Below are 14,749 nucleotides of genomic sequence, written 5' to 3' on the forward strand. Positions count from 1 at the left end.
GCACGATGTGAGGAAGAAGTTTGAGATATCTTTAAAGAGAGACGGATTCACTGCAGCACGGATGAATCTCGCATTGGATTTTGGACTCAATCTCAGCTGCTGAATCACTTTGAAGCTAGAACTCGTCGGCTGAAAAACATATATATACGTATATGTATGTGCATACATACATATAAACATGTATCCAATATATATTATCCAGTATTAATCATTATTTATTTGTTTGTATAGTTATATAAATATGTATTGATATTTCTAAATAATTTATTAAATAAATTATGAACGGCTGTGTGCTTTGTAATATGCGCATCATACATCAATATACGATTATATCGTTCCTATTATATTGTTATAGCCACTAACCATATTTAAATATGCTGAACTATGTATTAAAAACATACTTAAAAAAATACAGTTGTTTATAAATGTAGCTTTGAATAAGGTTTCCAGTAACAAAAAAGTGTGTTATGATCGATTAAATGCGCTGATACGTCATTGTGCCTGCTAAACACATAACGCTGAGTGGAGTGGTGTACCGCTCCAAGATGGCCGCCTTAAATCTAGTCAGCGACAATAGGCGAGAGCGGTGCATGAGGCGTCTATTCTTATATTATGTCAACAGAGAGTACAAATCAATATATATATTTTTATGGATAATCCCTGAAAATAAATTTAGGGAATAGATAAAATAGTTCAAAATAAGTTTTCTCAGTATAGATGTAAATTTGTTTAACTTCCATAAACTAAAAAGGAATCAGAATTTTGTTGTCCCTGATCATAATTCATAATAAATCCTTAAAATTTGAAAAGTTCAGATATCGGCATCCGATTTCATCAGAAACTTATAGAAACTTTTATGGGAGTTTGTTTTAAGTCGATGGAGTTTGATTAACGATCGTCTTCAGGATGGCTGCAGTTATCCTAACTAATGTTGGACGTTTTTGTATCACACTTTTCCCTTCCACTCAACTATCTATAAACATGCTTGGATACAGCTCTCTATTTTTTAGGAATGCCAACATAGATAAAGATGGAGGAACTGGCCTGCGTTTCAACGAATATATTTCAGATGTATAAAAACATTTTAATAGTGAAGGAATCAAGTGAATTTATTTGAATTACGAGGGTATAAGGGTGACTCACTCAGTCAAAGGGATGAGACTTTGAAAGAATGCAGTGTGTCCTATAACGCTAAAACAAGAAGTAAAGGATTTAAAAACAATTTCTGACCTCTCCACAATTTAGTAGCAATTATTAAATATTATTGACTAATGGTTTAATGATAAAGCAGATGTCTGACATCTGTGAAATGATGTCACAGTGGGTTTTTTTAATTCCAGTTTCAATCTTCATTTTCAAGACACAAAACATAATGTTTCAGTGTATTAACTACAGCTTTTGTTTCACATTAGTTTACTACTTCTCAACTTCAAATCGTTTGCCATATTTACAGCGGAAAGGGAAAAACAAATGATGCAATTTAGTCTCTCCAATTAAGTTTGCGTTGTGTTTTGGAACAGTCAATCCAACCTAAATTAATTAATTTCCACCATAACACCTGTGACCTCCTGTTTTGTAGCCTCTGGCATAGATGTAGTCATTCTTGCTTGTCACTGCATGCCCATTCCACGCCCTCCCCTCGCCCACACACACACACAGACACGCACACACCCCACAACTCCTCCTCAGCCTCCACCTTCCATCTTCAATATCATTGGACAAAAGGTAAATTGGCAGTTTGAAGATGATGTAAGGATGTCACCTCTTGATGCACACAAACACAAAAACAAGTTTCAGGGTTTCCCAAGTGTGTGTTATGCTTCTGCAGATGTTGTTCAAAAAATATATCTGATCTGAACAACAGGTGTGGTTCATTTGCCGTTTTCCTACGGCATAAGGTCACACAAACAAGCCACACCGACATGGTTCCTCCAGATAATAAAACTTTTCTTTTTCCCTGTGAAAATAAATAGTTATGTCATAAAAACACATATGCTTTATATTTTCTAAGTCCACAATGAAGCCTAAAGTTTGTAGTTTAATTCTTAAAAAACAACATGTCTGTCTGTTTAGAATTAGAGACGATTAAAGATTATGTCAATATTTTATTTTATCTTTAAGTTCGTTTAGTTAATTGAAATATAATATCAAGAGAACTTTAAATGTATTTAATTATTTTTTTGTGTGATGGTAATCAAATCTGTTTTGTTTTCCTTCTTTATGAGACTTCACAAGGCCTTCACTGAAATTGTCATAACATAATTAATACAAAACTTTGGACTTTGGTTACTGAATTTCACTCTGTAAGATCAGATCACTTAGTTGGACATTGAATGAAATCTTTTATATTTACATTAAACAATGTGTACTTTCATATTTCACATCAGAAAGACAAAAATATGTATAAAGCTTCATACAAAGTCTGGCATTTTTAAGAGTAAAAAGAAAAACGTTAAACACAAATATTAAAACTTAAGCAGATGTTCACATTAGTTTACTGCTATTTTCGACCTACGTTTTTTTTTTTTCTAATATTACATTTGTAAAACTAATAGTTATATTAGTTATGTTATCTCAAACCTCTGGCAGTTAAATTAAGTGGGAAAAACCTGAAGATGACAAAAAAGTGTAATTACGTGATCTGGATAATGGCACTTGTATGTGATGAATTAAGAAAAAAAGAAACTTATTTTATGGATAAAGTAGTTTAATCTATGTTTGTGGCATCACAGTCCCAGCTCAAATAAAAAGATATAATTTAATCTCTGCATTTTAGTCTTAATGATGCAAATTGGTAAGATAAACGCTTTTAGGCAAATAAGAGATGCAGCATGCAGTCCTGAAGGGTCCTTCATTTAATTTTTCAAGGCTTCCATTAACATTTTATTTAAATGAGGCAGAAAAATAAAAAATAAAATTCTCTGGCAGGAGAATAAAAAGAAGAATGAATACATTAACTAACAACATAGTGTGATGTGAATCTAGGTGACATGTTTTTTTCTGGTCCATATCTAAAATGCTCCCCATGAAGGATGATTTTAAAAGTCATGACTTTCAGTAACTATATCAGCTTCTTGGCATGTACCAAATTGTGAGTCCCATCTAATACTTATGTTCAAAATTGTTTTAATCACTTTACATTTTGCAAAGTAGTATTATTTTCTTTTTGTATATTGAACTTTTTCATAATTCATCAACATTTCATTCAAGATTAATTGCTTATGTTTAAAGTGTTAATCAAAAATAGAATTTTATGAAGACTTTAAAAGTGTTTGATATTTAAGAAATCTCCCACACAACTTTATAGACAGTATAAATCACAATCCACCTAGTACAGCCCTGCTTACGTCTTGGCCTTGAAACCCACAGGAGCATATTGTTAGGATCCTGTGATTTGAGGTTTGTTTATTCTACATTTCTTAGTTTATTTTTATTAGAAACTAATACAACTAATAAAAAGTTTAGATGAGTCTTGGTTCTGTTTTACTTTAGATCAGTCATTTAGTGATTCTAGTTTATGATGTTTATTTCTTTGTTGCTCTAGTTTATTATGTTTCTTAGGTCTAGTTATTCTTTATTGTTTGATTTATTTTCTAGTCTCCTGTGTACTCCCTCGCACTCTGTGCCACTTTCTCTCTCTCCTCAGTCTGCCTCCTGCTCTCTCCCCTCACACCTGCAGCCCATTAGCTCATCAGCCCAGGTCTTTGTTCAGCATTCAACCTCCCAGTACTTAAGCACCTCATTCTCAGTCACTCCTCGCCGGTTTCTCTCGTCTACTCCTGTTATTTGTTCCTCTTCCTGCCCCTTCCTCCTTGATTCATTTTTTTATTACACAGTGTTATGTCTAAAGCCTGCTGCTTTTGGGTCCATCCACAAACACACAACATGGCAGACAGATGGGGTTAATAACGTGGATAAATCGAGAGATTCAACTTTTGGCTCAGTTCTCTTTTTATCTCGGTACAGAACCAGTCTGTCTCTCTTGCTCCATTTTCCCTGATTTGTGAACAAAATCCCAGTATAACAATTTCAACATATCTGAAAAAATATTTTTTTTTAATACATGAATTTAATTCAATACAAAATAGTTTGCATTGGATTGGGTCAAATACACGTGGTTCTTATAATTCACAAAGCAAACAAAACACAGAACTACTAATCTAGCAAGACTATGTATATGTTATAGGACAGGTGCTAATAAAAAGAATCAAAATACAATTGGCATATAGTGATATTTCTTACATGATGTTTAAACAAAATCAGTTTACGTTGGAGCACAATATGATCTTGATGAAACCTGCATCATACAAAGTTCACTCAATAACACAAAAGAAACACTTTTGTGTGTCTGTGCTCCTTGCCTCATTTTTATGTTGTTAGTTCTGTTGTTTCTCAGAGTTTCTCTGTTTCATTATTCATCCCCCTCTGCCCTCTGAGACAGCTCTGTGCCTTCTTCTCTCTGTCTGTATTGACATTCATCCTCTTTAGTCTATTGCTGTCACAGAAGTAAATAAGTTTCTAAACAACATCACGTTATGACATAAAATTTACACTGCACAAACATATGCTGTAAAAACATAATTGTCTCGTAAAACATCACATTGTGTAAGTGTGATAATTATGTCGTGTAAACACAATTATTATGTTGTTCAAGTGTAACAATTTCATACACATGATGGCAGTAGTGTGCTTTTCAGTCCATGCATAATGAAGGCCTGAACAATGATGCATTTACACACTCAGGTTTTACTAACTGATCTGAATCACCCAACATTCATGAGCTGCATTTACATTAAAACATGGGATGAATGTGAGTTTAACTTTCTCCCCTGAGAGCACACGTTCCTTGAATCTTGAGCCTTGAAAGTAAAGGACCCGATGTCTGCTAGCGCTCAGCGGTCTGTCTTACGGCGTGTCTTCATCTCGTGCCACACAGGGACGTATTAAGATTGCAGGCACACCCACACGCCAGAGGCAACACAACAGGCTGCATGTAATATTTTTGTTTGCTTCATGCTCTGAGGTGCTCTGTTGTGTAGCCTGAAGTGTTTATGTTGGTAATAATGATTTGTGAAACGCCCCAATTGCTTGGTTGTTACACCACAATTTGATATGATAAACGCATGAGCTATATTGTGAATGAAATGAAAATATATTAAATTGTGTAAGCGATGAAAGTAAATTTTAAATCCACGAGAACATAGGAAGTCCTTTCTAGTATTTGTTTTTGTGCTGTTTGGACAAAAATAATTTTACTGCAGGGATCTAAAAAAAAAATAATGATAAAGTAATCTTGAATCTTACAGTTTTTCTCGATTGTTTTGACCTACTTAAAGTACCTGGGATTCCACTCGGCTGTCATCACTACTATTTCAGCAGAGTATAAGACACCTCTTGGAAATGTGATAAGAATTTCTCGCTGGTTTGGCACATTTTCCTCACCCTTTTGCAAAACGGTTCACGCAGATTTCCATCACCTGCTCCTAACTTTTAGAAGCTGTCCAGATCATTATGAAGCCACTGAAGCAGCAGTTTGACACTCTGTCACACAAATATTCACTTATCTATTTGCAGGCCTTAAAAGGTGTCAGGTCTGTGTTCAGTATGGATCCAGACTGAGTACCAAACGTGGGGATTTTTTTTTTTTTTTAACAATAACAGATTTTTAAAAATCTTATACTCTGATTTTATTTTGGTTCACATTTATAGAATTTCTTGTAACATTTACAGTTTTTCCGTTTTCAGTCAGCTTGAAAAAAAAAATGTCATGCAATCAAGAAAATTTGTATCAAAGCATTTCTGATACTGGATCCAATTCTTTGCAAGAAGCATAATTTGACACTGCCTATATAGAAAGCTGTAGTTTTTCCTGATTGCTTCGATGCAGCTGTGAAAGCAGTCAGGAAAAACTGAGCAAAAGTGTTGTCGCACCGCTTGATTTAATTACAGCAATCGAGTCTACCGACATCACATCTTGACAATTTGTTTGTTTAGCCGTGCAAAAGTTCAGATTACATGATCGTATGTTGTAGAAATGCTGGATGGTGGAAACCAAAATGTGGTTCAGTGGTAGTAGTTTAACAATTTATGCAACTAGGCTATTAAAGCTCATATATTTTACATTTCCCCTCAAACCTTATTTTTTCAGCTGTACTGTACTAAATGTATTCTACAATATAATTATTTTTTAATCAATTGCTTAGGTGCATTTCTCTGATCAGAATGAAAAAAAACAACAACTCATAACTGTTAGTTCAACCTCCACAATATTAAGTCATGAGCTCATCACCGTTGGAGGTTTTCATTTCTTCCAAAAAAATAACTTCAAATCCTTCTGGACATGCATCAGTTGCTTCCATACTATCCTCTCCCATTTTATAACATCATAACTTAAGTATGTTGTTTCTAAACAATGATGTCAGGACTGACATTGACATGAATACTTGCATTTCTGTGAAAGATCTATCCGTTTTAAACAAGTGATTTGCTTTTTGTGCTAATTCTTTTGGGGGGAAAAAAAGCATTAGCTGTTGTGCAGTCAAGAGAGAAATGCACTGAAGCAACTGAGGAAAACTGGAACAGAGGTATGACAACTTTTATATCGAGTGCATCAGTCTTTTTAATTCAACAAATGTTATACGCTACGCTATTGTTGTACATACGTGTTGTAGAAGTCAATTTAAATTTTGGAAAGTGATGCTTCCAGGAAGGATTAAAGTCTTCTAACATGATGGAAACTGTCTCTCTGTTTGTGCACTTGAAAGACAAAAAGTGGATCTAATGTAGTTTAACAGTCCCAGTGACACTTGTCTACTGTGTGCCTCAACGCATCAGTGCAGGATGAATTAACCTTACTCAAGCATAACTCCGCGTTATGACAGAGCTCATATCCTTCTCCCTGATGTTTCGGTGCCCGTTCCACCTCTTTGTTTTTGTCGTTGCCTGCTGTGAAACCAGGGATTATTTTCCACGGAACACAAGCCAAAAGGGAAATTAAATCTTTCTGAGAGTTTGATGCTGATGAAGGAAATGTTATATATATGCCAAAGGGCAGAATCTCTTACATGACACTAGAGGCTGGATAGTTAATCTGCTGCTTTATGAGGGCTGTGAAGACAAAGAACTCTGGAGGGTTTTTTTTTTTTTAAATCAGGCTGTAACGCTCCTCTAAACTCGTCTAGTCGGCTTTTGTGCTTTTCCATTCGTCGTTTCGCATCTGTTTTTGTACAGCCCATTGTGCAATCATTTGAAGAGGTTTTGATACAGTAGGATGAAGCTATTTTGGATGGTATCAGTTGTGGTCATTCCTACAAAAAGGAGAACTCGGTTTGTGTTTTTGAGTTTTGTTTTGAATCTGTTATTTCCTTGCAACTCCAGCCAAGACCTGAGCCTGCAATGTCAAATGATACCCAACACTATGCCTGTGCTGGAGAAAAAGGGGGACATCATTTTGGGGGGCCTCTTTTCCCTTCACGACATGGTGGAGGAGCAAAGTTTGCCTTTCACCTCCCAGCCTCCTAAAAGTAAATGCACCAGGTAAGACTTGTAATTGTAAATAGTAATCATCCTGATCAGAAAGTTTCTTCATGCAGCTTTATATCAACTCTTTCTCGAATCAGATTCAATTTCCGAACTTTCCGCTGGATGCAAACTATGATCTTTGCAATCGAAGAGATCAACAAGGAGGAGAAGCTTCTTCCGAACGTCACGGTCGGATACAAGATCTATGATTCATGCAGCACGCCGCATCAGGCGTTGAAGGCTGCCATGGAGCTAATGGGGGGTGAGAAGAGCTCAGAGGTCGGAGAAAAATCTCAGAGGAGCAGCACTTGCAATGAAAGCGTGCCGCTGGTGATTGGAGACGGAGGCTCCACTCAGTCTCTTGTAGTGGCTCGCTTCCTTGGCGTCTTCACCGTGCCACAAGTAAATGCATATTGTACTGTGACTTTGAAAACAATTTATATTCAATGGGTTTTTTAAAAAAATATATCTTTTACTTTATTTCAACCACAAGCTTTCTTGTATACTTTTTGGTATTTTATGTGAAGGACCAACAGAAAAAGATAGAATCCAAACTTTTTGAAATGTTTGACAAATTGGAATCTGAAAACTGCAACGCGCAAACGCAGCAACCGGCAATTTTCTTGTCCCTTTTCGCAAGAAATGTTCTCATGGCGTGATGATTCCATCTTGTTTCATTGTGTGACTCGGGGCCATGCGGAGTTTCAGTTTTCTAGCAAACAAAGGGTTTTAGGTTCAAGCAGTTATGTTTGTTTCAGTGTATCCCGTAAAAAAAAAAAAAAAGATACAAATTTATCACATGGCCAAATGTGAAAAAACTTCTACAGCTGGTTTTGTACAGCCAAGCATTGTGCCGTTGTCATTTTCAGATGTTGGATTGACAAGTTTTTCTTTAGATTGGAAAAACTTGATATTGTTTCATAATCAAACCCCAACTAACACAGCTCCACCACTGTATTAGTTGGCCTTCGTGAATATGTTTGCTCTAATTTTCACAAAGCAACTTCTGAGGTTTTCATAGAAGAGTCACTAAGATTTACTGAATGATTAACTAAAAAGGGTTGTTTACTGCTGTAGATTTCATATGAAAAGGATGACATTAAAGTACAAATACATGATACACTTTTTACTTATTTCTTAAAGTGACAAAAAGATTAAATTAGTTTACTTCTATCCCACAATTTTAGCTATAATATGCACTACCATTGATACCTCTCCATTTCTAATTATAACTCCCCATTTATTCAAGGTTGTGATCATTTTACAGATCAGCTATTTCTCCAGCTGCGCCTGTCTGAGTGACAAAAAGCAGTTTCCTGCCTTCCTAAGGACCATGCCGAGTGACTTCTTCCAGGTTAGAAGAAACATTGAGCAGAAACAGAAAACTGTCACATAATTAAGTGATACGGTCTCTCACTTCAGCATTCCTCTGTTCCCAGGTAGACGCTCTGGTTCAGCTCGTTAAGCATTTCGGCTGGACGTGGGTTGGTGTGATTGCAGGTGATGATGCCTATGGTCGTGGCGGGGCAAACATTTTCGCTAACGAGGTTTGTCGAACAGTTATGAATACAAGTATGAATATTTTCTTTTGCGAGCTAATGTTAAAATATAGCTCACTATGGATCTTCAGGGTTTTTTTTGTTTTGTTTTTTTCTTCTCCCAGGTCACAAAGTTGGGTGTTTGTGTTGCCTTTCATAGGATTATCCCTAAGAACAGACAGCAGGCGGAAATTTCATCCATCATTTCCGTCATCCGGCTGTCTGGGGCAAAGGTGATTCTCGTATTTGCTGTGGAACATGATGCGGCCACGTTGTTTGACGAAGTACAAAGGTGTGATGCTTTAGTTTTAGACTGCTGGAAACCAATCATACACAGACGCCACACTTTAAGTGCTTTTACTTTCATCCCTGTTACATACAGAAGTGAGCTCACTGGGATACAGTGGTTAGCCAGTGAAGCTTGGAGCACAGCATCTGTACTTTCCACCCCCGAAAAGTACCACCACATCCTCCAGGGCACAGTTGGCTTTGCCATTCAGCAGGCAAGCATTCCAGGATTGCGAGACTTTCTGCTTCGCTTGAATCCGTCAAGATCGGACGCCCGGACGGATCCCTTCCTTGTGTCCTTCTGGGAAGAGGTGTTTCATTGCACCCTGGGCGCTCAAACTGAAAGTCGGGAAAAGGAAGGTGAAAGTAAGCCTCCATGCTCTGGAGAGGAAGACCTTGGGAATGTGACGAATATCTATTCAGATGTGTCACAGCTGAGGATTTCCTACAACGTCTATAAAGCGGTGTATGCTGTCGCCTATGCTCTTAAGGCAATGAAAAGCTGTGTGAAAGGAGAAGGGCCTTTTTTCCAGAGGTCCTGCGCAGATCCAGATGTTATTCAGCCTTGGCAGGTACGACTGCATGCTTAAGTTACTCACTGCAGTTTAAGACGTCTCCATTCGCTTCTTCTACTCACACACACACGCACGCACCTTCTTTGTTTAGCTACTTCATTACCTAAAGCAAGTACGGTACTTGAATTCATTTGCAAGTGAAATTAAATTTGATGAGAATGGCGACCCCGCAGCCATGTATGATCTCGTTAACTGGCAGATGAATCCAAATGGGGAACTTAAGTTCATCAACATTGGCAAATTTGATGGCATGACCGGAGACGTTAAACAAAAACTGTACATCCATGAAGACATCATTTTGTGGAATGGCAACCGAACCAGGGTAAAAATAAAAAGATGTGGAATTTGAAAACTGTTTTAGCAGAAACTAAGTTTATCTTGGGCTTGCCTTTTTTCCTGCAGGTTCCCTCATCAGTATGCAGCACTATTTGTCCTCCAGGCACACGGAAGGCAATGAGACCCAACTTTCCTGTTTGCTGCTATGACTGTGTGGCTTGTACAGCTGGGAAGATCAGCAATCTCTCTGGTGAGGCAAAATTATTCAGCAGGCCCATTGTGTTGAATCCTTTGATCTATTGTACAGGTGCATCTAAAATTAATTTATTAGTTCATTTGAAAAGTCAATCATATTATACACCTCACCCCGGTGTTAGGGGGAGGATTAGTAAATGGTCACACAGCGAGGAAAAGGGGTGGTGTGGTTTGCCCCATCAAACTGTTGTTTTCCAAAACCACACAAAAAACAAAAAACAAACAAAAAAAAAAGTTAATCAAAGTGCACACCTCTGGACCACACAGAGTTCAAAGCTTGTGAGGTCCAAATGACCCCGCCTCTTAAGACTGCATGATTTTGACAGTGAAGACTTACAGCGAATGAAAACCCTGAGTTCTGTTTCTCAGAGAGCTAAATTTATTTTCAGTTTCCCGGCAAAGTATCAAGGACCAGGCAAAGTATCAAGGACCACGCAAAGTATCAAGGACCAGGCAAAGTATCAAGGACCATGCAAAGTATCAAGGACTGTGTGAGACACAGTGTTCCCGTCCCTGAGTTGGGTTTTAACATCCAATGAGAACTTGCACATTATGTGCGAGACGTTTCCAGTAAGCCGAGCATCAAACTTTTCTAAGGATTTGTCCAGCCTTCCTGTGTGGGAGAACAGGTTGGGACTACGTTCTTTTGAGCCAAAACCACTAACTTCTCCATTCTGCCACACTCAAAATTTCTCTGAAGATCTGGCCTGAGGTTTGACTACTGATGTCGAGACCAGTCTCAAAATATATGTAGCAATAAAATCCCCAGAAACCTTCTTCCGCTAGCTACATTTTTGCACTCTGTCCTGGCTGTCTGACATTGACTGCAAGGTCAGGGTACTTTTCCTTTTGAAGGCCTTTTTCATGGCATCCTCCCAACAAACTGTGAGCTTGACAAAGTGTGTATTGTCAGGGATCAGTCTGGTGACTGCTCCACTGCATACATCTGTAAATCTCCCTCAAACTCTACATCGCCTTATAAGTATTTTTTTTCTTCTATGCTTTTCTTCTTTTACTCAGCTGTCCTTTGCATACAACATTCTTTGAACAACCAGGTTCCTTAGATATGACCTTTAATATTTTATCCTTCTTGTTGAAAGTGTTATTGTGTAGGGCAACTGTCACAACTGCTGTCTTCCCCAGGATACGGCAGGGATGGCATAGCATTTCTAGAGTAAAACTGTTTATGTGTTTTGTTTTTTTTATGTAAAATACACATTTTCTGGGAAAGTTCTCAGAGTTTTCTGAGAAGTTTTTGGTTTTCATTTAATCAAGTGAAGTCAAATATATTTGTATAGCACATTTCAGCAACAAGGCAGTTCAAGGTTGCTTGTGAACCATAACAAATGGAACATTGACCAACATATTTGATTGGTGAGTTTAGTGATTTCAAAAATGATACTTGACAAAATGCATTGTTATTGGTCTTCAAATGATGTGTTTTGTGTGATGATGTCTTTGACTTTGAACTGCCTTGTTGCTGAAAAATGCTAATAATTTTGATCTATTGATTGATCAATCATTAAAACATCATACAGTCGTCAGTTATGAAACAGCCAACAAACATCGCATTTTGTCAAATGCCATTATCAAAGTCATAAAGCAAGTCCTCATCAAATATGTTGATTATTATTCCAATCAAAGGAATAATGATTTACATTAACAGAAAAAAACATTGAAAAAATAAATTATTGAATCTATACTTTTTGAAATAAGTTTCTAAAAGCAATTGACGTTTTAATGATATTCTGATTTAATGAGACCTGCACAAAGGTATAATGAAAAAGCTTTGGGTGCCACAGCTAAGTCATTTTTATCTCTCCTCTAGACGCCATAGAGTGTGCGCAGTGCCCACCGGAGTTCTGGTCCAATGCTGAAAGGACCACCTGCATCCCCAAACGGGTGGAGTTCCTCTCCTTTAGAGACACCATGGGCATCACCCTGGTTGCCATTTCTTTCATCGGCTCGTTCAGCACCTGCATCGTGGTCCTGATATTTTTCTGCAAAAGAACCACACCCATCGTCAAAGCCAACAACTCGGCCCTGAGTTTCCTGTTGCTCTTCTCCTTGACGCTCTGCTTCTTGTGTTCTCTGACCTTTATTGGCCAGCCGTCCAAGTGGTCGTGCATGCTGCGCCACACAGCATTTGGGATCAGCTTTGTGCTCTGTATCTCCTGCGTCCTAGGGAAGACATTAGTGGTGCTGGTGGCCTTCAATGCAAAACTCCCAGGCAGCAATGTCATTAAATGGTTTGGCCCCTCACAGCAAAAAGCAATCATCGCTATTTGTACCATAACCCAGGTAAGGCTTTGGTGTTTTTTTAAATGAATAATCTGGAAAGACCTCTCAAAATGTTTGAATAAGACATCTGTGTTTTTTTTGTGTGTTTTTTTTTGTAGGTTCTTATTTGTACCGTGTGGCTGCTCGTTGCGCCCCCTGCTCCACGCCAACTGATGCCGCGTGAGGAAGACTTTATCATTCTCTTATGTGACGAAGGCTCATACATTGCATTCGCTCTGGTGCTGAGCTACATCGGGCTCCTGGCAGTCCTCTGTCTTCTCTTGGCCTTTCTGGCCAGGAAGCTTCCCGACAGCTTCAACGAGGCCAGACTCATCACTTTCAGTATGCTGATTTTCTGTGCCGTTTGGATAGCGTTTATTCCCGCCTACATCAGCTCTCCGGGGAAGTACGCAACAGTCACAGAAGTGTTTGCAATCCTGGCCTCCAGTTATGGACTGCTGGGTTGCATCTTTGCCCCAAAGTGCTACATGATCCTGCTCAGGCCAGAAAAGAACACAAGGAAACACCTGATGTCCAAAGCTCCCTCTGGCAAATTTTAGATTTTTAAACATCTAGTTTCATCTCCTACCACAAAAGAAAGAAAGAAAGAAAGAAAGAAAGAAAGAAAGAAAGAAAGAAAGAAAGAAAGAAAGAAAGAAAGAAAGAAAGAAAGAAAGAAAGAGCTTGTGGGATATATTTTACCACCAGATGGTAGCAGTGAGCTATTAAGATCAATTTAATCTCTGGCTTAGAAAAATAAAACCAGGAATTTCCTTCCTTCTGTCTCACACCTTCCTTCCTACACACTCCCTACCTCTGCCGCCACCCACTCTAACAGCGCTGCAAGACTTCAGAAACAAAAGCAATGTCACACAAAGGAGACGAGATGAACCTCCACCTCCCGCCACCGTGAATGTAAATATGAAAGACGTCTCAGAGCTGAATCGCGCCAGGATTTGGCAGTCGTGTCATTGCTCAGTTCACAAAACAGAGGATGATGAGGCCCAAGGTTTCTGAGGCAACGCTGCGCAGAAATCCCAGCGTTGGCTGGTTAATTGAATCCTGATTCTCTAGAGGCTTTCCCATGAAAACATCCCGCCTGGCTATTAACAAACCAAATTGTGTGACATTTTGCTTCTTTTCCCAGCTGCATTAACACCAGCAGTGATTATCCCGGACTGACGGATGGGTTGTTGTTTCCCCAGACATGTTAATGTGGCTGAATATGACAGACAGAGAACATTACTGGTGTCCCAGGAATAGACAGGAGAAAAGATACAAGAAGATTTGTTTTTGTAATTGACATTGACTCACATCGAAGCGTCATTTAGAGGAATCTGTGCACTTTTTTCTTTGTCAAAAAATAATAATTTAGGAGCTTCGGATGGATTTTTGTTCATAGTGTTCATTGTTCATAGTCTGCAATGATTAGAAATGCTTATGAATGTAGCGATGTTTGTTTGACTTAATCTAGAGGACTGGAACACATGTACTCCAAATGACGGTTAAATAATTAATGGGGTTTGAATGAGAAAATGTTTGGTAATTTCCTCAATGAGATGAAAGGATCGCGAGGTTGTGAACACGCAGAAAATAAATTTTCTTTTTCAGACCTTATTAAGAAGGAGAGAAGTGTGAAGATGATGATATGGGGGATGTAATACGAGAATGACTGGCTGTTGTGTATTCAAGCCTTATCTGTTAAGATATCTGGGACTGAGCGGAGGAGGAACAGCAGAGGTCTGTGCTGTCCAAGTAAAAATGTCGAGAACTTTCAACCCTACAGAGATGGACGCTGGCATATGCTAAGCAAAGAGACACATACTTTAACAGTTTCAATGTAAAGAAGCAAAAAGGAGAGCTACTGCGACTCATTAAACATGAGCAGACATGTTAATAATATTAATGCGCTTTCTCCGCTAACACCTTTTAATGAGGTCAGAGCCATTACTTTAGCTTAATAGAATGCATTAAGGAAGATATTTGCTAGATTGTGAACCCTCTTTCATTTGCCAC

The 14,749-nt window shown here is 38.2% G+C and overlaps 1 protein-coding gene across 1 annotated transcript; it reads left to right on the forward strand.

The window, feature by feature from the left end:
• The first annotated feature begins 7,126 nt into the window (after nucleotides 1-7,126).
• LOC103148105 (extracellular calcium-sensing receptor-like) lies at nucleotides 7,127-13,347 on the forward strand. Its single transcript, XM_007566733.2, has 10 exons — nucleotides 7,127-7,536; nucleotides 7,620-7,923; nucleotides 8,789-8,875; nucleotides 8,961-9,068; nucleotides 9,185-9,351; nucleotides 9,442-9,919; nucleotides 10,014-10,244; nucleotides 10,325-10,448; nucleotides 12,282-12,754; nucleotides 12,853-13,347. Exons 1-10 carry the CDS (start codon nucleotides 7,271-7,273, stop codon nucleotides 13,291-13,293), a joined length of 2,679 nt encoding a protein of 892 aa, XP_007566795.2. The 5' UTR covers nucleotides 7,127-7,270; the 3' UTR covers nucleotides 13,294-13,347.
• The last annotated feature ends 1,402 nt before the right edge of the window (nucleotides 13,348-14,749 follow it).

Source organism: Poecilia formosa, unplaced genomic scaffold (genome assembly GCF_000485575.1).
Source record: "Poecilia formosa unplaced genomic scaffold, Poecilia_formosa-5.1.2 Scaffold197, whole genome shotgun sequence".
Classification (NCBI taxonomy): Eukaryota; Metazoa; Chordata; class Actinopteri; order Cyprinodontiformes; family Poeciliidae; genus Poecilia; species Poecilia formosa.

What these genes read in the sequence shown, in the direction of transcription:
- LOC103148105 (XM_007566733.2), top strand. Translation starts at nt 7,271, where the DNA reads ATGAAGCTATTTTGGATGGTATCAGTTGTGGTCATTCCTACAAAAAGG. An exon ending in CCTAAAAGTAAATGCACCAG is followed by an intron (nt 7,537 to 7,619) that starts GTAAGACTTGTA and finishes TTCTCGAATCAG; the next exon opens with ATTCAATTTCCGAACTTTCC. An exon ending in CTATTTGTACCATAACCCAG is followed by an intron (nt 12,755 to 12,852) that starts GTAAGGCTTTGG and finishes TTTTTTTTGTAG; the next exon opens with GTTCTTATTTGTACCGTGTG.